Source organism: Chelonus insularis, unplaced genomic scaffold (genome assembly GCF_013357705.1).
Source record: "Chelonus insularis isolate UGA/USDA-ARS -01 unplaced genomic scaffold, ASM1335770v1 contig_348_pilon, whole genome shotgun sequence".
NCBI lineage: Eukaryota > Metazoa > Arthropoda > Insecta > Hymenoptera > Braconidae > Chelonus > Chelonus insularis.
The window spans coordinates 37,493-60,665 of NW_023276512.1; the positions used below are offsets into that span (position 1 = coordinate 37,493).

At 27.2% G+C, this 23,173-nt stretch overlaps 3 protein-coding genes and 1 long non-coding RNA gene across 8 annotated transcripts; all 4 read right to left on the reverse strand.

Annotated features, from left to right (window-relative positions):
* Nucleotides 1-58: 58 nt before the first annotated feature.
* LOC118066558 (uncharacterized) lies at nt 59-3,481 on the reverse strand. The gene is made up of 3 exons (XR_004690268.1): nt 3,136-3,481; nt 2,932-3,058; nt 59-317 (listed from the first exon to the last, which is right to left on the reverse strand). It is a non-coding gene; the product is annotated as an uncharacterized lncRNA (long non-coding RNA).
* A 3,344-nt stretch (nt 3,482-6,825) lies between these two features.
* numb (NUMB endocytic adaptor protein) lies at nt 6,826-13,847 on the reverse strand. Of its 5 annotated transcripts, none has more exons than XM_035082653.1 (8): nt 10,371-11,103; nt 10,208-10,295; nt 9,098-9,553; nt 8,693-8,885; nt 8,280-8,546; nt 8,008-8,202; nt 7,309-7,919; nt 6,826-7,223 (listed from the first exon to the last, which is right to left on the reverse strand). In XM_035082653.1, exons 2-8 carry the CDS (start codon nt 10,283-10,285, stop codon nt 6,888-6,890), a joined length of 2,136 nt encoding a protein of 711 aa, XP_034938544.1. In that variant the 5' UTR covers nt 10,286-10,295; nt 10,371-11,103; the 3' UTR covers nt 6,826-6,887. The 5 variants fall into 5 exon arrangements, with proteins under 5 accessions (XP_034938544.1, XP_034938547.1, XP_034938545.1 ...); XM_035082656.1 differs by lacking the exon at nt 10,371-11,103 and having other exon boundaries at nt 7,309-7,364; nt 7,842-7,919; nt 10,208-10,347; XM_035082654.1 differs by lacking the exons at nt 10,208-10,295; nt 10,371-11,103 and adding exons at nt 9,739-9,912; nt 9,987-10,051.
* A 248-nt stretch (nt 13,848-14,095) lies between these two features.
* On the reverse strand, nt 14,096-15,379 carry LOC118066563 (cytoplasmic dynein 2 light intermediate chain 1). Its single transcript, XM_035082682.1, has 5 exons — nt 15,338-15,379; nt 14,821-15,249; nt 14,574-14,731; nt 14,334-14,487; nt 14,096-14,173 (listed from the first exon to the last, which is right to left on the reverse strand). Exons 1-5 carry the CDS (start codon nt 15,377-15,379, stop codon nt 14,096-14,098), a joined length of 861 nt encoding a protein of 286 aa, XP_034938573.1.
* A 2,624-nt stretch (nt 15,380-18,003) lies between these two features.
* LOC118066543 (ankyrin-1-like) lies at nt 18,004-22,937 on the reverse strand. Its single transcript, XM_035082647.1, has one exon. It carries the CDS (start codon nt 22,625-22,627, stop codon nt 19,418-19,420), a length of 3,210 nt encoding a protein of 1,069 aa, XP_034938538.1. The 5' UTR covers nt 22,628-22,937; the 3' UTR covers nt 18,004-19,417.
* Nucleotides 22,938-23,173: the final 236 nt, after the last annotated feature.

The window sequence follows — 23,173 nt, forward strand, 5'->3', positions numbered from 1 at the left end:
TATCATCATTATTATTATTATTGTTGTTGTTGTTGTTATCGTTATTGTAAAAATTGATTGAAGTATTATTTAGTTTATTTCCAATATCATTTTTATAATGATTTTTATCTATGTGATGATGATTATTATTATTATAATTAACATCATTTTTTATTTTCTTCATATTATACATCATATTGTTATTTGGTATGTGCGGCTTCGACACATGATTATCAACACCACCATGTGATCCTGGTGATATTTTTCCCGCCAATGTGTTCAGTGATTGTAACATTTTGAGCTGAATTTTATCTAACTGCTTCCTATTAATGTTGGTCCTAAAAACAGACGAAAAAAAATAATTAGACAAATATTATTATTATTTAAATAAATAAGTTTAATTAATTATTACTTGGTGATTGATTCTATTGCATAATGATTAAATATTTGTTTTCATTTTTGTTTTTTTTGTTTGAAGATAAATATCCAATAATTGTAATCATTTTACAAGCTAAAATATGACAACGAATGAACAAAGAATGAAAAAGAGAAAAAACTAAATATCTATTCTTTCTTATATTCGATAAAACACGATACAATTTTTATTGTAAAAAGCACATCGAGTTTTCCTACACTACACACATAAATTGCAAACACAACTAGCTAGTGTGCTCCATGTACATGTGTAGATGCGCAACTCCATATCGATCGTTAAACTTTACTCGCTTATACTCTGTATTATTTTTTCAACCCTAAACCAGAGCAACAAAAATATTACCACTTTTGTAAATATAAATACATATTTATAATTTAATTATTAAAAGTAAATATAAAGATCAAAGTAATTTGTTTGTTTTTTTTAGGTTAAACAAAAAAAATTAACTGACAAGTTGATAGTCATGATACTTATTTAGAATCATTGTTTAAAAAATCAATTTACATTATTGGAAAACTAAATTTATTGATATTATTATTTAAATAAAATAATTATTAATATAAAAAGAATGTAATTGTTATTGAAATTAAAATACTAAACCTGGTGATTTTCGTTGAAATGAAAATATAAAGCAAATGATGTAATTGTAAATAGTTGAAGGCATTGATGTAACTTGATATTTTGATAAAATCAAATTCAAGATATGAGGAATTTGGAGGATGATATATAATATGCAAGCTCATGCACGAATTGCTTTACTCCTGTGGGCTATAATAAAGCTTGCAAAACAATGTGTGTTGCACGTGCACCCTTATACAATTCGTGTGTGTACACTACAGATATATATGTAAATTTAACGTGATTATGGATTATGGTGAGTGTTGTAACATGTGTTAGTTATATTGTTTGTATACTCAGTTATTTGTAACACTCTCTCTCTCTCCAGTGGATTAAGATGTACATTTACCTTTGTTTCTTGTTATATTTTATTGTGGTTAATGACTCTACTAATTCCTTCCATTTATTCAAGTGATTTTTCATGATTAATTAACTATTTTAAATAAATTATCACATTTTATATTTAAACAATTAAAATTACTTAATTTTTTTTTATTTATTCATTCCAATATAACCTTTTTGTAGCAACAATCCCATCATAATAATAAAGTTAACCTCTTTTTTGCAAGGTTAAGTATAATAATTGTAATAATAAATATGGTTAGGGGGTGTATTTTTCAACAAGCATTGATAAAAAATACTTTATTTAATAATTAAAATTATTAATTCCAAAAAAACCTCTTTATGGCAACAACCCCATGATGGTAATAAAGTTAACCTCTTTTTTGCAAGGTTAAGTATGATGACTGTAAGAATGAAGATGGTGGGGAGTTTTTCTACCCAACAAACACAATTACTGGTGGATTATACTGTAAATAATATCCTAATTCTACTTTTAATAACATTATTTCAAAATATTTGTTGTTTTTTTTTTTTTTTATACTCAACAAAAACATTTATCTTATCGTGAATCATTTGCAATTTGAAAGTAAATCGTATTAACCAGAGATCTGATATCAATGAGCTACAAAATGAACAATAAATGCCTCTCTTATCATCAGAAATCCAATCAATAAAAATTTTTTAAATATGAATAATCATATAATTTTCATTTTAAAAATAACGATAGATGATTTTTATGTATGAGTGTGTATAAAAGTATACAATACGATTTTTATTGGATTTATAATTTCCCTGGGGAAATAAATATCAGTGACAGTTTTGTAGTAGATTTTAATGTGCGAAAGGGAAATAAATGGCTAGTAGTGAGCTGATTTGTCGAATAAATATAGGAAATATAAATTATTTTTTATTGTTAAGTTTATTATAAAAAATTGAGTAATAAATCGTTGTCAATCTCATGTGTTTTATGATTTAAAATAAAAAATAAATAAATAAATATCATCTATTTACATCCGATATTTATCAAATGATGTGACAAATTTGATTTCTATAATATTTTTTCCTTTTTATAAAATAAAAAATAACTACCTTTGATATATTAAGAACTAAATTTGTGGATTATAATGAACGTTTTATTGCTTAATTGTGAAATCTTTGATAAAAGAAATTATCATCTGCTTGCTTCTTACATTTAATAAATCCTTGGGAAATTGAATAAATTATTTCCAACTGTTCTCTTTAATGGCCTCAAGGGAAATGAATGAATCGTCAGAACAAAGATTAAGCAGCCTTAGGGATTAAAAAATAAAATTTTAAAAATCCTTAAATACTGACATAGAATATTTTTATTTCAGAATTGAAAAAAAAATGATGATTTAATGAGATGATGAGTTTTTGAATATATTTTCTTATCACAAGTGGAAAATTCATTACTTTTACCCACATGTGTAAGAAATAAACTCAAAAATATATCAAATTTGCCGAAAATAAATGTGCATTAATTGTTTCCATGATTAAAAAAAAAATTAATTAAATATCATAAATAGAGTATTTACCTAATGAAGGTTAATTGTCAATTGATCGATTAATTCCATAATACAAAAAATCTTTTTACCGATTACACTAACAATATAATCCTCCATTCAAAATCTTATCAGTTCTTGAAGTAAATAATTCAACTTTCTAGACATGAAAATACATCACATAAATGAGTTGTAAAATCAATGGAATAATTTGTCCAACGGTTTTTCAATATTTACCAACAAATGTCAATTTTCAATAAATTGTTTATCAATAACAATTTCATTAATTTACTGGCAATAACTAGGTATAACAGTCTGATCAATATTCACGACTAATATAATGGCTATACACATACATTCAATCTACTCATCCACACAAAAATCGAATTTTTTAATTAATTTATTTAGGTTACGCGCATTTTATAACATTTATTTTTCTAAATAAAAAAGAGAAAGTGTTGTCATCTTTTTTTTTTTTTATATGATATGTCACCCACTCAAATACACTTTCGAGACGTTAATTATACGGAATACATTACAATATGTATATTTAATAATGTCCGAACGTCGACTGCGCGCGAGGTTCGTCTCAAGGAGAGAAACGAGATCGGCTTGCGCCTGTCCACCCCCGCTCTGGATACTCCCCCACTATTTTGGCATCATCAACACCCTAGCGGACATAACGACAACCCTACAATTCAAGGGACGCCATTTATTGCCTTTTTATATATTTCTTTTTTTAAACATTTCTTTTTTTTTTGATTACATTTGCATTTTTTTTTTTCAGATAATTGTCTACATGTGATGACGCTAATTAGTGAATTAAGATACGTAAAATCTTCAAGTGTTTAAATAGAAGGGTGGATACAATCAAGAAGAAATGCTAATGGCTTTAATTACTTTTTAGCACGCAAAAGAATGCTTGTAGATGGCTGTGATTAGAGAATTTGAACTTGTCAGAAGAATCAATTTGAATCAATGAGATTATTAATTTATTGAAGTTATTAATGATTATAAATATTTAATATGAAGGTTAGTTTGTACAATTAGTTATATATTTTTATTTAATTAATAAAAGAATTAATTAAATTTATAATGATTACAATTACCTATGATTTTACTTGATAGATCATGCCAGTGACCACTTCAAATACGAGTTAATCATTATAATACGATAATTGGTTACGCAGTTATATACATTTCTCATTTGATCATGACAAATTGCCATTGATTAATTGAAACGTTAATAATTTTAGAACCTTCTGTCACTACGAGCTTTATAACTATTATTTAAAATTATCGGAAAAAAAACGATAAATGTAATTTTGATTTTAAAAAAGGTAATTACTGATTTTATAAATGAAAGAAGAATAATAATTATTATTATTATCTTTTTTATTAACAAGAAATAAAAAATGGACAATTTTTGTCAAATATTATATCTAGACTCTTAAGAATGATAAGAAACTACAAACAATTCACTTCTGAGAATGCTTTTATCTTTATCACAACTATTTTACCAAGCTCGGCGTGCGATAACAACGATAAGTTAAGCGATAAGAGCGATAAAAAATACCAGATAGTATAACACAATGTGATATGTGATATTGCAAAAGAAAGATGTAATAAAAATTTAAACAGAATAAAGATGTAAAAAACGGAAGGAAAAATAATGTATGCTCATAGAGTGAATATTCATTAATATTAACATAAATAATAATGAATTAATTTTTAAATAATTAATGAATACCACATCATATCAGTTAATATCGGATAACGATAATTAAAAAACATCTAATCAAGTCTACTTATTATTACAAAAATTGACGTAACTCTTAATATTACTGTCAATATATATTTGTAAGTACAATACAACTTACATTGCCACCCACACAAATCAATAAACTCTGTAGGTGGATTAAATTATAAATTTTTATCAAGAGAAGAGGAAGAGAGAGATATGATTGTTAGATGACGTGGATGAATAAATCTAATGATTAAATAGACTATGACGAAAAAATATTTGTAATATGTTAATTGTTCAACACTTTGAGTTTGCGTGAAACAATATAAAGGTAATGGACTAATCAATAGGAGTACACTGGGTTTGTAATAATAAAATATTAAAATATAAAAAGAATAATAGTCAATTTTCATAAGTCGACGGTTTTTTTTTATTTCTGGCTCGGTCATAACATTCGATTAATATTAATAATAATAATAAAAATACTAGTAATAATAATAATTTTTATTATTACTATTATTATTATCTAGAACTTTTTATTAATCAATTAACTGGATTTATACTCAATAGTTTTTTTTTTTACATATAATAAATCAATCAATTAATTATTTATTGATGATAAATAATAACTATTTAAAACAATTTATTTACAGTCAAGTGCATAAAATAAATTGTGAGGAAAAATATTATTTACCTATGTATATTTGTAATCATTTCTTTTTATGATAGTACTTAGCTTTATATTGAGTATATACGAACGTGCAATTATTAAATGTATTTAATATTATTATTTAAATAAATTTTAGATTGATCTTTCTTAGAATATTTTTCAATGATTATAGTTAATTTATTTGTTGAAAAGTGCATTAAAGAAAATGTACTACCATTTATTTATAAAAATTTCTTCTTCTTTTGTCATTCTTTATTTTTTTTTATATTTCAGTAATCATTAACAATTTGTTAATGATTTAATCAGTTTATCAAATAATAAATGTTTAACATGGATTAAATATATATCTTAATTGAAGAGAAGAAATTATAATAACAAATAAATGTTACTTAAATAATTATTCAAACCTGATTGAATTATTTATAAAAAAATTTTGAGCAACATACCATGAGTATTTGACACATTATATCATTTATTTTTCTCTCTTGCATTTTGTTTCTTTTTTTTCATTCAATTTGATAATCATTATTTTCATTTAATTAAATTAAATAAATTAAGTATCCGAGAGAGTAAAAATTATCAAAAAAATCACCATTGTTCTTATCTATTTATAATTTATATAATACTGACCACCGAGTAGTCTAACAATAAGTACACAACAATTACAATTAAGTACTTGAATTAAGTTGTATAAAAAATTACTAATGATAATCATATTGATTAATAATTAAATACTAAAAATGACAATAATAATAATAATGATAATAATAATAATGATTGATGGTAAAAAATATATATTTTTTTAATACATTTTGTAATTATTTAAAACAATTATACTTCATATTTATTTAAAAATATGAAGTAATATGATTTCCAATAAAAACAATTTCTTATTGGTAGTTGAAATGTGCAATTGATTTTTTTCTTCTTTATTCAATGCAATATTTATACTATTTTATCTAATTTTATATCCAACATATTTCATTTCGTCTATAGATTGTTATTTTTATCAACTTCTTTTCATTTATTTTTTTTTTAATTTCTTCTATGTTTGTGCGATCTAATTTGTGCGTTTCTAATAGACTAGCTCGAAATATGTAACTATTTTTGTCTCAGTATTTTTTATGGTCATTCTTAACGTTTGAGAACAATATCCTACCATTATAATTAACAATCAGTAATAGATAATATTTATTCTTTTTGATTTTGTTGCAATTACACTCCTTGATCTATTTTTACATCACTTGTTGAAATTAATTTTTCTATTATTTCATATTATATTACGATTGATTTAAAATTCTCCTATCAATTATATTGTTCTCAAGTGTTACTTCTTTTTTTTTTTCTAATTACATCGTCATAACCAATTTCCTCTTTCTTTAATAATCATAAATAAGTATCCACCAAATTGTATAAGCGTCAACAAGCTTAGTAACATGATTAATCAATAATATAACTACTATAATTACATATAATTATGTACTTTAATCTCAACTTTCATTTCAACTATTTGTTTTTTTTTTTTCTTTAACAATTCCTTAACCTTCAATAAGTAATAACATTCAAACCTCGCCCCTATAATTGCACTTGAAAAGTCGAATTTGCATTCGGTACCACGAAAGGATTTGTAGCATTTCCAGATTGTTGTAAATTTCTAGCCGCAATTTCAGCCCATTCGGCATCAAATGGATCTGTGGAGATAATGTTTCGATTGGTAGTTGGTGGAATCATCATGGAACCAAGTGAGTGTGCTCTGGTATGCAGCATAGGGGCACGTCGAGGTGAAATTTGTTGAAGAGTAAGTGGCCCTGATGATGGTGTTGGTGACTGTGCTGCCACTAATCCTGTTACACTTCCAAGCCATTGTTCAGGTTTAGGTAAATTTATCACATTATTTACTGTTGTTGAAATCTATAATTAAATATAAATCATTTAATTATTTATAATAAAAAATTTTCCAATTTATTATTTAAATTAAAAACATTCAAATACTTACTGATTCCGGTTTATCCTCAACATTATCAGCAACTCCGACCTTTTCCTGACTTGTCGCTAAAGAAACAGGAATTATTTGATTCGTAGTAGTGGTGGTTGTAGCAGTAATAGTCATCGTGGTCGTCATAGTTGTTGTAAGGCAACCACTAACGACTAAAGTTGATGATGATGAGGGTGTATCGGTGATAAGGCTTGAGTTAGTAATAGAATTAGACGTTTGATTAAATGATTTAGTTGATGTTACGTCACTTGGTGTATTACTTTTGTCCGAAATAGTGGATTTATTTAAAAATGGACTCAATGGTGGCAGTTTATAGTCATTAATTAATCCAGTCCATCCTTCCCAAAGCTTTATTTTAGCTGAATTTATACTTGAATCTAAATTACCACCATCATCATTATTATTAATACCATTAACACTGCTATTATTATTAGTATTGATATTATTATTGTGTATATTATTATGATTGTTGTTGTTGTTAATAATTATATTACTGCTGCTACTAGAATCATTATTTTTATTATTGCTATTACTGTTATTGTTTATGCTGTTTTCATTGCTTGATCCATTCTGCAGATGTACATTATCCGTTGAGTGATTGCTTGTTATTGCTAAAATAAATATAAGATTTAAATAAGATCAATTATATTAAAATTAATTGATTGAATGGTTTTCTTGTTTTTAATAAAATTTTATTACCTTGAATTTGAGTGGTACTAGAAAAGAGTTGTTTGGTAGCAGATGTATTGACACTCGTAGGTTTAGTTGTTAGAGAACCAATGAAATCATCACTGTTAGAGAGAAGAGACAATCCTCGAGAGAGTTGTTGACACATAGCAGAAACACTATCTTGTCCACTGCTACTGATTAATGGCAATTCAGGAATAGGACTAACTGTAAGATAAATATTAAATAAATTAAATAAAATAGAATATAATAAAATAGATAAATGAAATAATAATAATAATTACCAGCTGGTTTTGGTGGTATCATTTGTGATAATGCTGAAGGTAATCTAGAAAAGTCAGTTGGTTCTAAACTATGACTTCGTGTGCGCTCCAAATTGCTAGGAAGATCATTAATTCGCAAACTAAGCTGACGTTTGAAAGGAGAAGCTTGATTTAATTGATTGAAGCCTCTAAATGAACCTTGGCGCTCCAACATTGAAGGAGTCGCATGAGGCCTCTCAATAGCAAATGGGTTGTAAACTTGTTTCACTATCGGAGGGGCTGGTACGTCTGAAATTAATTGTAAATAATGATGTTATTATCAAAGTCTAGTTAAAAAAAATTGATGAAAATATAAAAATAATGGATAAATTGTCATTTCCGATACATAAAATAGTAATTATTTTTCATAATAGATCATAGTTATATTGTTTTACCTATGGCACGCTCTTGTCTGGGCGTATCCTGTAATTTTTCCGTTAAGCTTGGCTGCCTAAAGCTCCCACTCCTAGTAAACGTTGACGTTTTTGAATCAAACGTCATTGTTACTTCACACTCCTTGTCTCTACGTTGCTTTCGCTCTAAACATACAGCGAATGCATATCCCACAGCATGACTCAATCTTTCTCCCTTGATATAAAAGAAATTTAGTATTAATTTGTAAATTTTTTCCATCATTCATTAAAATTCATTACTCTAGCGTATTAAGAAGGTATTGTAAATATTTATGTTATGATTTATAATAAATATAGTAATAATATTATTGTAAATATTTAAAACTAAATTTTTTAAAGTAAAATTTAAGAGAGACCTTGAAATTTTTGTTGAATGATTCAACTCACCGGTTCTCTTAATGCTAAAAATCCATGACACATCCACCGACGTGTGGTACCATCTCTACAAATATAACTAAAGCCTTTCTCATGATTACGATCAGGTGCACAAAAGGAGACTTTCTCAATAGTCTGATCAACTATCAACCCTTTAGTCTCATCTTCAACAACTCTTAAACCGTCGCCCGAGACATGAAGTATCGCTCGAACTGGTCTTCTTCTTGAATTCCTAAGTACTTTAAGTGCTTCTTCACAAACTTGCATCCCTCTTGACTCAAAAACTTCAACACAACCAAGATATTTAACATGAAAGGCACAAGTTGCTGATCGAACTGCACTTTCATCAGCTTGCCATTGATGAGGTTTACTTGATTCTGGTACATGTGGCTCTTTTCGTCGCCTAAAACTGTCTCGAAAGCTTCTTCTCAATCGATCCATTCGCTTTCCTGGTGATCGTTCACGTTTCTGTAATTATCAAAAACATTAACTAGTTATTATCAACCATCTTTAACTGATTTGTTTTGCTCATAGCTGATCATTTATATTCCTATTAATATGATGAAAACAACTTTAATGAGTAGTGTAGGAAAACAGTTTTTTTTTCTTTTTCAAAGACAAATGATTATATAAAAATTTGAATGATTACTTACGAGAGTATTAGTTATAGGTAGATTTTTGATATAAATGATACTAACTAAAGAGTCATTTCGCTAGCTTGAAAATGTATATTTTGGTATTTTATAAGATAGTTTAAACGAAAATCCTTTCACTTGTTAGTCAAGGCGACAGGTGCAATGCATGCAAGAAAGCTAGTACAGAAGTCTCTGCAAAATATACAATATTTCCTATAGTTCACAAACATATTTCAATCGGACCATGGTCATCAATCAATTTTTACCGATTTTTCATCCACAAATTTCTCTAATACGATGGTAAATAAAAGTCTTGAGAGAAAGAAATAACCTACAGAAAGTAGAGAAAATTACTGCAGGAAGTTTGATTAAGTCAAATCGAATGCTATGAAAAAAAGAGGTATTGAAAATAAATATTATAAGTGAATAAAAAATAAATAAAAAAGAAAAAAGTAAGAAAAGGAATTTCGTGAATTAAAAAACCTACCGAATGTCGAAGGCCATTGCCACCAAAACTTGTGGCTCTCTCTAGTGGTTGATGGGGGGCAGAGGAGTGATTTCCCATTTTTTTTTAACTTTTTCAAGTGTAATTTATAAAAAATAAATAAAAATATATCTCGTCAAGCAACTAGTTACTGCACAACTACTACCTTGCTGATGTTTTCACCAAGTACAGTACCATCTTTTCATCATCACATTTCTTACTGTCTAAAAGACATGTTTGTTACTTTGTATAATTTTTTGACATTAATTTAAATGGTAAATGATAATTATTGATATCATTAAATATTTATTAAGTAAACAAAATTGATATTGTGTATAAATAATTGATTAATTATATTTATAAAACACTTTTATTCTACACACACTGCACATTTTATGTATTGACTTCCAAACGAGTTTGGAGCACACCTGAAACTATTGTGCGTGAATCAAGTGTGTACACACCTCAATGGCCGCCATTTGTTAATTTTCGCTATATTATCGACTGAGTTTCATGATTTATTGATAACTTTTTTTTCTTATTTAAACAAAAATCTCGCTATTTATTTAATTGTTTATTATAACCTGTCATTAAATAATTAATACATTATCAATATTTTTGTAAGATAATTAATCTCTTACTCGAGGTTAGTAACATAGATGTCCTTTTTTACCGACATAGCTAATTCGGTTTTTTTTTTTCAATTTTTGAATTCGATTATTGATTTTCAACGATAAATTCAATTATTTGTGAAATAATTGAGCTTTAATGTTTTCAGTCAATTGTATATCAGCTGAATTTTGTCTTTCGATAAATTGAATTCATTTTAATTTCAAATTAAATGAAAATAATTCATATGAATGTTTTTTTCTATTTTTTTTTTTTCTAATTGTCACTGATTTATTATTAATGATCACTTAATAAATACAACAATTATAACAATACCACTTTTTTTATTCAGGTTAATTTTATAATTCATTTATTCTCGTAGAGAATTATTTCACTGACACCATCATTCATTTCAGTACACCATATGTATTTGAATATTTATTTATTAGTTGCACAATAATTTTTAATTATTATTTAAATTACAATGTTCTAACGTATTTTTAACTAAAGTGATTTTGCACACAAATACGGGCATTAGAGTCTACGTTCCCACGTTTTTCCGTTGATCACTCGCACCGTACTGTCACACACGCTTGCTTTAGTACATCCTGTGACCCCACCAAACTCTAAAATACGTTTATTTCTACACCTTTTGGCGTTTTATGATGCTTCTCATTCAATACATCAATTTTTATTCTCATTGAATAAATTTATTCTTACAATTAACACTGATTTTTATTTTTTATTAAAAAAACAATAGATTAGTTTTCACAATTTTTTTTTTTAATAATCAAAAAAATATTTTGTAAACAATATTTTCAATTTAAATACACTCGTTTACACTTGAATATTATATGAACTTTTAAAATTGTATTAAAAAATATTAATAATAGACGACATATGATGTAATTATTTTATAATAATTTTATATAACCTCATTTATTTGTTTAATAAGTATAATTGTTTAATGTTCTTCCTAACATGTTGGAGGACGACGCGAGTGAGACTAACATTTAAAACAACCTAAAGAAGAATCCCAACTGCAGGGTGTATAAACTTACTCCGGATCCTTGTCATAATGCTCGACCATCATTTCAGGATTGTATTGAGAGGACGAAAAGCCCAGCCCTATTTAATAATCTTATTCTCTGAGAAAGTTGATGAAATATTCACACAGCAAAAGGGAGTAGCCAAAAAAAGAAGTTGCTTTTATTTTCAAAAATTTTTTTAATAAATAATCTCAAATATTTCTTTTTTTATTTATTACAGATTGATGATCATAAACTAACGGAATCTTTTAATGATCATTGTTGAGCATGTTAATAAATAAGCAAGATTGAAGAAAGCTTCAATGAAGAAGACAAATTTTAAGATTAAATTAATAACAAACTTATTAATGAATAAAATAAATTAATAATGTAAATCTTAAGTCGAAAAAGAGAAAAAGAAGGCAAAGGAAAAATGAAGCTGCGTACAATTCTTGATTATGTGTGGGTATTAGGAGGGGAATACCACCAGCTGCTATACCAAATGGTTTTACATCTGTCCATAACGTCAAGTCACATAGCACACAATGAACTAAGATCCTTGAATATCAATATGTGTTGTATATACATATAACATGAGAACGTTTATATGTATAGGTATGTGAAATGGTTAATTTTCCTGGTACATGTTACTTCATATCCACTTTCGTTGTATTCTAATACATATTGGTGTTTATATGCCAATGCTAGTATATAAAGAAAAAAGGACACCAGCTCACGAATTAAATTCTCTAGTAGTAGTAGTGGTGTTCTTGTGGGAACTATTTTTTACTAAAGCCAAGGAGAACCCCTGATGAGAATGCAAACTATTATTTATATAATGATCAACTATTTAGAATGATATGATACCACTTTATGCTTGATATATTTTGATGTTTTTAAAAAAATTAGAAAATATGTTGGATAATTTTATTTTTTTCAAAGGAATAATTTCCTTTTGATAAACGATTTATTGTTAATTTATTCAAAATAATACTCTTGATCATTTTATTTGTCGTCATCGCAATGCAGAGTTACTATTTGTGTTTTACTAAAATCAATGTAGCTAAACAGTCGATAGCAAAAAATTTCAACTTATTATCTTTTTTTGTTAACAATTAAATCATGATTTTTATTTATCAAATTATGTAACTTCTATTGATTAACTACTTCGTTATTTAACTTTATTGTATTAAAAATTATTGTTTCTAAATATAATTGATTAATTACAATCAACTTATGTAATTATATAAAAAGTTTTATAAACTTCTAAACATCTATTGTCATAAGATAATTGATAATAAACATGATAAGCTGATCTCTGATTAATCTAATAGTTTTTTATTAATTATTTTCAATAGATATTTTTAAAAGGAAAAAAATATTAAAATATTCAACATTACTTTTTACGCTAATTATTTATTTAAAAACATTCAAATAATTAAGAAGTATTTAAAAAAAAAAAATTGAAACTCACCTTTAAAGTGAATGAATGATATTAATAAAAATGATAACAAATTTCCACTGATTTTAGCAAAATCATGAACTTCCTTTCTTTCTTGACTTCGTTAACATACAATGAATGAAGGTTAATTTAATTCAAATCACACCGAATTAATTTTAAGTTTATAAATAAAAAATTGAAATCGCATTTTGATATTTTTAAACATAGTGATATTATACTTTATAATAAAAATAAATCAATACATTAATGATGTAATAATACTATCAATAAAATTAATTAATAGTATAAAAATGAATGACACCCAATCACACTACTTGGATTAACATGAATGACACTTAAGATTTTATAATACACTTAATATTATATACCGCGACGGTCAAAGATAAGAAGTAGTTTCTTATTCACTCTTTTTTCTGATTTGCACGATGTGTATTGGTTTTAACAAGTGCGCATGAGCTATTAAGGATCCACAAAACTTTAGCGCAAGCGTCAGGTATGATACACATTTTTTCTTTTTTTTTCATACACATGTGTAGATTAGCTTCATTATCTATAAATACACATTTATTGATGATTACTAACATTGTCATCTATGATAAATAACTTCAAAATAATGATAAAAATTCAAACAGTATATTATTTAAATCTGTTATCTAATAGTCAACAAGTATACTCACTTGATGGACTTGAAGGAAATGATTTAACTTCTATTACTTAAAAATTATTCTTGATCACAGGAAATATTTAATCAATTTGATATAAAATAATTAATTAAAAACTATTAATTTAAAATCAATGAGGATCAGCAATAACAACAATATTTTTATCAGAATTCCAATTCATCATTGCTTCAAGATTCGTTTCAATTTCCTACAATGAAAAAAGAAAAAAAATTAATTTTAAAAATTATTGTTTATTATTGTTATTAATTATTCACCTTATTACGTTGGATCCTTAAATTATCAATGATTGCTTCATTAAAATTAGGATCATTGAATAAATTATCTAATTCACATTCATCTTCATTTACCTTCTCCGCAAATTGGTCTAAATAAATAGATTTAATTGTATCAAAAAATAATTCCGGGTGATCTAGGGAATAATTTTGAAATTCTATTGCAGAAAAATCAGCACTACTTGCTGGTATTATTAAAGCGTTTTTATAATCAAGTTGACTGTCTTTTCTGCAAAAATAAAATAATTATTTAATTGTAAATAAATATAAATGAATTAAAAGAGTAATTATATAGTTTATAATAAATATAAATACATTGATGAACTATCGAAACCATAATGAGACATTGATTCACGCATTTTCCGAACCAAAGTGTTGTCTTTGGATGAATAATATTGGAGATCAGCTTTCAGATGAAAGGAAATAGCACGTAGTGTCTTGCCAATTAACTCTTTAGTCGATAATTCTAAATTCTGGAATTATAAATGACATTTTAATTATTTTATATAAATATAAAAATGGTTTATTGATTATCTCTGATTGTTAAAAATGTAGTACTCACCTTTATTTTATCATACTGTCCACCAACAATCGACAAGTTTAATGGAAAAGGATCAATAAATTTGGCATAACCTGCTGTAGATGCTTTTTTACGTTTCTCTATCAAAGCTTCAATGGTATTAGAATCACATATCATAGTTATAGCATTTTTAGCAGCTGTCAAACACTCTTCAAGTGTATACCAAAGTTTTTCAGGAGTCGAAAGATTAATCATGATGATAAGAGTTGTCAATTCCATAGGATGTATTGAAAAAGCTCCTGCAAGTGCAGCACTAATTAAAGAAGGAGCTAAATGACCAATTTCCCAGACATGGATAAGATCTTTTGTCATTTGTTTAGATGTTTTACGACCAAAACAATAGTCCATTGCTAATGTGGGCTTAGTTACTTCATCTTTTTCTAAAAATTTGTACATCAAGGTTGTTTTTCCCTTCAACAAAAAATCACAAATTTATATTAAACAAAATATAACCTATTAATAATAAAATAATGAATAAATTTTAAGAATGTTTACTTACTACTCCTTTATCTCCAATAATTATTACTGAACGTTGACTCATTTTTTTTTTTTGATATACACAAACCATAAACATAACCAAGAAATGATGACAATATTGAATATTTTATCACAACAATTATCTACATTATTTTAAATATATTTGAATGTAATTTCATTTATTTATTTATAATTAATATTACCATTGTTGTTTTGATTGTAATTATTATTAGTAGTGCAATTGTTTTTAAATACCAAACATGTAAAATAGTCAACAAAGTGATGTTTGTAACCCAACTGTTGCCATAGCAACGGTGATGAAAGTTAGGTTTATTAATTACATAAACATTTTTTATTATGCATATATTTGCACTGTTTATACATTTTTTTTAATACATTTTTATTATAAATAATTATAATTACAATAATGATAATGACTATGATTTCTTTTGTTTTTATTACAAACTCTAGAATAATGAGTAATATTAATATGTAATTACTTCAAAGTAATTATCTGAAAAGACAACTATGTAATTAAATGCAATAATTAGTTAGCGGTTATGATTGATGATAAATAGTTTATAGGTTATAAAATCATTGACAACAATTTTAGATGTAAGTACATTTATTGTATTCTTCAAAACAATGAAAAACATTACATACATATACATTTGATCGATTGTCATTACTGCATGACCACTTAATCGTGTAATTGATTATTTTCGGCACCAGCAGATGGCAAATGAGTATTAATTCTTGCACAAGTCTCACGTGAACTTGATGATTTAAATGATAATCTTCAATTAAATATTTTGGGGTATTGGTTGTATTTTGTATGACTAATGAGGTCTACAGAATACTTCCAATACTCCAAAAATCAATTTTTTATTAATGACCATTTTCTAACCTTGAAAGAACTTTCTTTTCCATACACTTGCTGGTGAAAGATTGAAAGCACTTGTAAGAAACTTTATTGCTTATAAAATCTATTTTTATAGAATTTTTTCATACTTTGTGGTAGGATTGACTAATTTAACATCTGACCAGGAATTGGAAGGCTTTGACCCAACTGAGACCTGACCAGACGAGATTATCCTGCAGGCACTCAAGTTTGAGGATAAGCCAGGGCTGCAGATGTTCAGTCATTAATTTAACCATTTTAGGATTCAGAAGGACCCAAAGATGGCCGTTTTCTGCACTCGAGCCGCCAGAATTTCAGCCTGACTATGACAGACTGATATTTTTTACAGCTCTGTAAGAAAACTGACCTTCATCTCTCCAAATACACCAATCACCAGGAATATTTTTTCTGTTTTTATTTTGATAATTATTTCAAAACAATCATTAATTATCAATTAATTTATAATAATCAACTCCTCATATCTTACGGTCTCTAATGATGATTTTATCGGATTAAAAAATTCTTATTATTTCTTTTGTAGAAACAAACTCGATGACAGTCGCTATCGATATTCGCTCCGTTAAGAAAGCTCTCGAATTGATTCGATATATTATTCAAATCAGTAATAATATGGATAAATATTTTAATTATTATAAAAGTCAGTATTTAATGTACATTATGATTTATTTGAATCAAAAATAATTTTTACAAAATCATATAATAATCAGAAAAAATATTTTACATATTAAAAATTGATTATATTTACATTGAAATCAATTAAAATCATTATTAATTTAAATATAAATTATGATATTTATAATATAAAACTCTATTTTAATATTATTTTAATAACTACAGGGAAAAAATTTTCTAGGAATTTTTACTAGTCAATTTAGAGTAAATGTTACTAGCCGAGAAAATTGGCAACTTTTTTTTAGTAAAAATAGCTAAAAAACTTAAGAAAAAGTACTAGTTTGGTTGGTAAAAATTTCTAGAAAAAAATTTATAAATTCAGAAATTTACTTTTTATTAACTCTAAATTAACTAGTAAAAAATCAGAGAAAATTTTTTCCGTGTATCATAATTAAGTAAGTAATTGAAACTATTTAATTACATTTGTTAATTTATTTATTACATTATTCTATTTAAACTTCATAATTTGACATTTGAACTTTGGTCTATTAAAAACTCTGAGAAAATTGAAATAAAAAAGTCCCGGGAAAAAATAAAATAGATTAACATTGATTTACTTATATCTACTTTTTGGCACAATTACATCTAAAAAATTGCAAAAATATAGATCTGTGTAGATCTATTTTATTTTTTGCTCAGGACCTTAATGCTACTATTATACAGACATGTAGGGTATGTTGTACATACCCTGCTCAAACAATCCTATTTGAAGAACAAAGTTTAATAGGAAAATTACATCAGAAATTTCCTATTGAAGGTTAATTTACTATTCTATTATTTTTTAAGTGTAATTTGATTTCTTTAGTGAAATGAATTTTTCCCCTATTTGGGGAGATTCGAACCTACGACCGTCCGCTCGTACGCAACTTAAACCTACGTTTTTACTGCGGTTTAAGTTGCAAAATTGAAAATAGGCCCATATAAACATATATTTTAGTTACATGTATAAATATATAAAAAAATGAGAATAATTATGTGAATTATAGTTCATTTTATTTATTATGTAATAATTATTATATATAATGTCTTCTTTTTATTTTTAATTGAAATTTATTCATTTTTGAGATTACAAAACATTTTGTAAATGTCTTAGGTTAAACAAATTGATAAAAAAATCCTTATTTTCTGAGTATTAAATACACATAGCCAATAATAAAGTGAACGAGAAATTCTCTGACAATTCAGGTACACAAGTAGTTCTTGAACTGTAAAATATCCTTATAGCTTAAAAACAATTACCCTGATCTGCTATCAATCTCAGTTTATTTACACATTGAAAAGAAAAGCAACTATAACCAGAATTTTGTATTGTTACATTCGTAGAATATGCCGTCAATACAAAGAACGTATGTAACATCGATGTGGCGATGTTACATTACAAGAACATTGCGCGTATGCAACAAATGTAACCTAAAATTAGTAAAAATATATTATGTAACATTTAAATAACAGTTGCATAACAAATGTAATGTAACATAGAGATTACAGTCTTATATCATAGAAACATAACATTAAATAACAAAAAATATATACTACTAGCATAACAGTGTTATATACATGCATGTAACGCTAATTATATTGCCATTAGATAACTACGTTATACAGCTACGTCACATGGGTGTGACATCTACAATATAAACTTGTTACATTGACAATATATCACAGTTATATAACATATATGTAACTTTTCGTTATATAACTTGTTACATATTGTTACCTTTGTGTTATATTGCTGTTATATTCAGTGTATACTGAGTAGTTAAATTACTGTAAATAATTTAGTTTTTATTTAGTATCCTGTACAATTATGTCTTATCGTATAGAAACAACATCGTTGTAAAATTAGTACAACTGAAAAAAATAATTACAATTTGTTTTTCATAATATAATCGCTACCCAAGAAAAAAGTTCTACATATTATATGTACATAAAATCTCTTCGTAGAAATTTTTTCTGGGGTATTTACCCTGATGGATTCATGTCAACTGTTAACTGAGAGTTGCAATTGGATTAAAAATAAACTCGGCGTTTATTTGATGTTATTTTAGAGTAATTTTACCTAAAATCAACAATTAAAATGTGTGATTTATTAACTATCAGTTAACCGTTCATAAACATTTGCTTAAAATTAATAGTTTGTATATTTATAAAAAAAAACAGAAAGGTCGCATTACGGTTAACAGTTGTTTAAACATTGCACGTCAGTTAACTAACCGTTTTTTTTATTGCTCATTGAGACTGTTGTTTTAAAGTTGATAATAAGTTGCTTCAAATCCACTAGAGTAAGAAACATATATCATTCTTACATTTTTGTTTGAAGTCAATCCAAATTTCTTCCTGTTCTTTGATGGAACTGACCCTTGTCAGTTATTCACATATGTCTCTGCCGTTGTTCAAGAGCAGAGGACGTAAGATTTTCGTCAGAAGTTCAACATAAGAAGGTGCATGGCAGTGTAATGCAGAAGAGAAGCAGGCGTGTGTAAGTCTGACGGAAATGGATATGTATTATCACAGAGGGCCACTAGGAGACGACGATGTTAATGGCTTTAAAATTTCAACAAAATTCCTCAATTCTCCAATATTTAAATAATTCAATACCATTTCTATACATTCATCTGGTAATCGTTGACTCCTATTTAACTTGAAATAATCTCTTGTATAATACATCAAGTAATTTTTTTCAGATTGAATCATGGCTTTTTTAATTCGATCCTTGATAACCTGCATATAAAATGGAAACTCGCTTTCATGATTTTTCGATGTCAGAATTTCTTGGAGATTCTTATTTTCAACATATTGACTGAGTAGACGAATATGTTTTGTTAACAAATCATAAAATGTGAGGTTATCAATATTAATATTTGTCTTTTTCATCATTGCAAGTTCTCGTTCAAATTTTCTCTCAAGCAGTTCTTCGTAAGTATCCATATCGTTATCATTAGAACGTTTCTTAAGATTTAATTTACCATTATGAGAATCATAAATAACATTTAAATTTTGGTTATGTACTATCAATCCAGCAACTTTCAACTTAATCACTTGTACTTTAAGTATATCTACAACATTTCCTATACGATTATTATGATCATCATTAGCAGACGGTTCATTCATTTGATGCAAAATGTCCAAGGCCATTTGAAGAGGTGTTTTATTATTATTATTCAAAATATTTACATTAGCACCATGATGTAACAAAGTTCGTGTCATTGATTCTGATATTTTTTTAACAGCAATGTGAAGAGGAGTGTTTCCTTCATTATCAACAGAATTAATATTGATATCCATCGACATGAAATTGTTCATAAGGATCTCATCATTTGCCTCAACAATACAATGAATAATTGATTTTTTATATTTGTTGATACTATGAACATTTACCTTGTGATTCAATAACTGATAAACAATACCACGACAATTTTTTGGAGCAATATGAAGAAGAGATGAATTTTCTATATCAACACGATGAGGATTGGCATGATTGTCTAGAAGACATTGTACCACTTCACTACTACTTGATTTACAAGCTACAAAAAGTGGAGTCCATCCTTTAACATCTGCAATATCAATATTAGCATCATATTTTAAAAATAATTCTATGATGCGTTTAGCCATTTTATCTTTACGATGACAAACGAAATGAAGTGGTGTCCGACCCCAGTGATCAACAGCATTCGGATTAGCATTATGACGCAAAAAGTATTGAATTATTGTGTCATTAGCAAATTGACAAGCTATCATAAGTGGAGTCCGTCCTTCCTTATTAGCCGAGTTAATATTTGCATTATATTCCAACAATAATTGCATTTTGCTCATAATTAATCTATTATGTAATTCTTCATCATAAGGATATTTACGTATTTGTTTGGCAGTAATGTGAAAAAGTGTTTGACCCAGATCATCAGTAGCATTACAATTCGCATTATTTATCAAAAGATATTCCACCACTTGATTATTACTTTCCTGACAAGCAACAAAAAGTGGTGTCCATCCTCTTGCATCCACAGCATTAATATTTGCACCATGGTCCACTAATAATTTCACTATACTAACAACTGTGATGTCTTTATGTTTGCAAATAATATGAAGAGGTGTTCGGCCTTTTTTATCAACAGCATTAGGATTAGCACCATTAGCTAATAGACATTCAACTGCTGCTCCATTGCTGTTATTGCAAGCTTTGAAAAGTGGTGTCCATCCACTTGGTTTTACAGCATCTATTTTTGCTCCATGATCCAACAGTAACTGAATTACTTTTTGTGATGCAACACTGTTGTGATAGCAAGCATAATGAAGAGGTGTTTCATTTTCCCGATCAACAACATTAGGATTGGCTCCCCTTTCTAGCAGAATGGAGACAAGATCTGGATTTTGATCATTACATGCCATATGTATAAGGGATTTTGATTCATTATCAGTACAATTGATATCATCATTAAAATTCAACAGTATTCTAACAATATCCAATTGATTTTTCGATTGCTTTTTACAGGCAATCATGAGTGGTGTGAGTCCCTTATAGTTTTTAACATTAACTTGCACATCACGTTTCAGCAATATTTTAATAAATGCTATATCAAAATCATTTTCTACGACTTTATGGAATAATGTTTCACGACGTGAATTGACATATTGAATGTCTGCACGATTATCTAGGAACAGTTTAGCTATTTTATAATGTCCATTTTTTACTGCATCAAAAACAAATCTATTCCTTGGAATCTGGAGATTGGGGGTTGCTCCTTTTTCGAGAAGAATCTTAACAATGTTATATCTGAGGTCGTTGTGATGAGGTTGAAGATCATTTTTAAGAGATAAATTCAAGAAAGTTTTCCCATTTGGATTAATATCAGCTGCAGTAACACCACGGTTTAAAAGTGTTCGAACAATTTGTTCACGATTATTATGTACAGCATAACAAGTTAACCTAAACAATCCTACACTGTCGATGTTTGTTGTGATATCGTGATTTAATAACATATTAATCATCAATATATCATCATTAAAAATAGCAATGTGTAGGCATGTCATGTAACTCAAACTACGATGACTAGATAATTTAAACAATTTATTATAAATATATGAATTATCACGTACACGTAGACTGTGCTTAAGTACATAACCACAAAATACTTTTTTACTTAAATCTGCTTTACGTTGGAGTAGAATATTAATAATCTCATAATGTTTTTTTAAACAAGCTATGAGAAGCAAATTTATTCCGGTTCGTGAATTTGTCATATTAATGTCAACTCCCAATCTTAATAATTCGAGAAAAATTGGTACATAACCTTTTTCAACAGTTTTAAAAACGAATTCTTCGTCGTGATGACTTTCTGGATCGACAGTAAAATTCCACTTTAGCAACAACTTGACACAATCTTTATATTGTGCATAAGTTTCAATTACAAGCTTTTTAGGAATATATAGTTCTGATGGCTTTGAAAATCCACAGTGAGGTAGAATTTCTTTTATCATTAATGGATTCCCTTGATTTATAACAGCCTGAAGAAGAATTTTGAAATCAATGGTTCCTTTATATGTTAATCCGTGATCAATTAGCATTTTCAGTGTGACGAGATCATTTTTTTCAATGGTATCCAACAAAAATAATCCAAGATTTTCTCCAACAAGGACTCCTTTTTCTCGGAGTACCGATACTCCTTCGGGGTTGCCATTCTTGATAGCACAGAAGATTAGATTGTGAGTATTGGAATCCATGATACGCGAATGAACTACTTTATTGCTTACAATATTCAAAATATAGCTCGTAATGTCTAATAATTGTTGTTTCTTCTATCACTTCACGGTCACGTGACTTTTAGGTTATCTTGAAGCGTTACCTTACTCCGTAGCAATAAAACGATATATCAAAATCACTCACTGTTTATCACTTTTAAGTAAATATTGATAGTGAATAAATTTTCAATAAATACTTGTAATTTTTCACGGTTTTTAATAGTTATTTTGTTGAATAAAACAATTTTAACAAATTTTTTTGTGACGACCGATATGAAAGACTGTTGCGACAGAAAACGACAGTAAACGACTGAAAGAATCTACTCCGGAAGTGCGTTAAGTGCCGCCATCTGGGCATGAAATAAGAGAAAGCCGAAGGGCCCATTTTATACGGATAATGTGTTGCCAGGGAAGAGAGACGTGAATAGAAGTTTCTTTCAAATGGGCCGATGTGTTCCAAAAATTTAGTATGTATTCTTATGAAGCCAGGTAGGAGGTTATGACGGTTGGGGTGGCCTGGGGTAATCC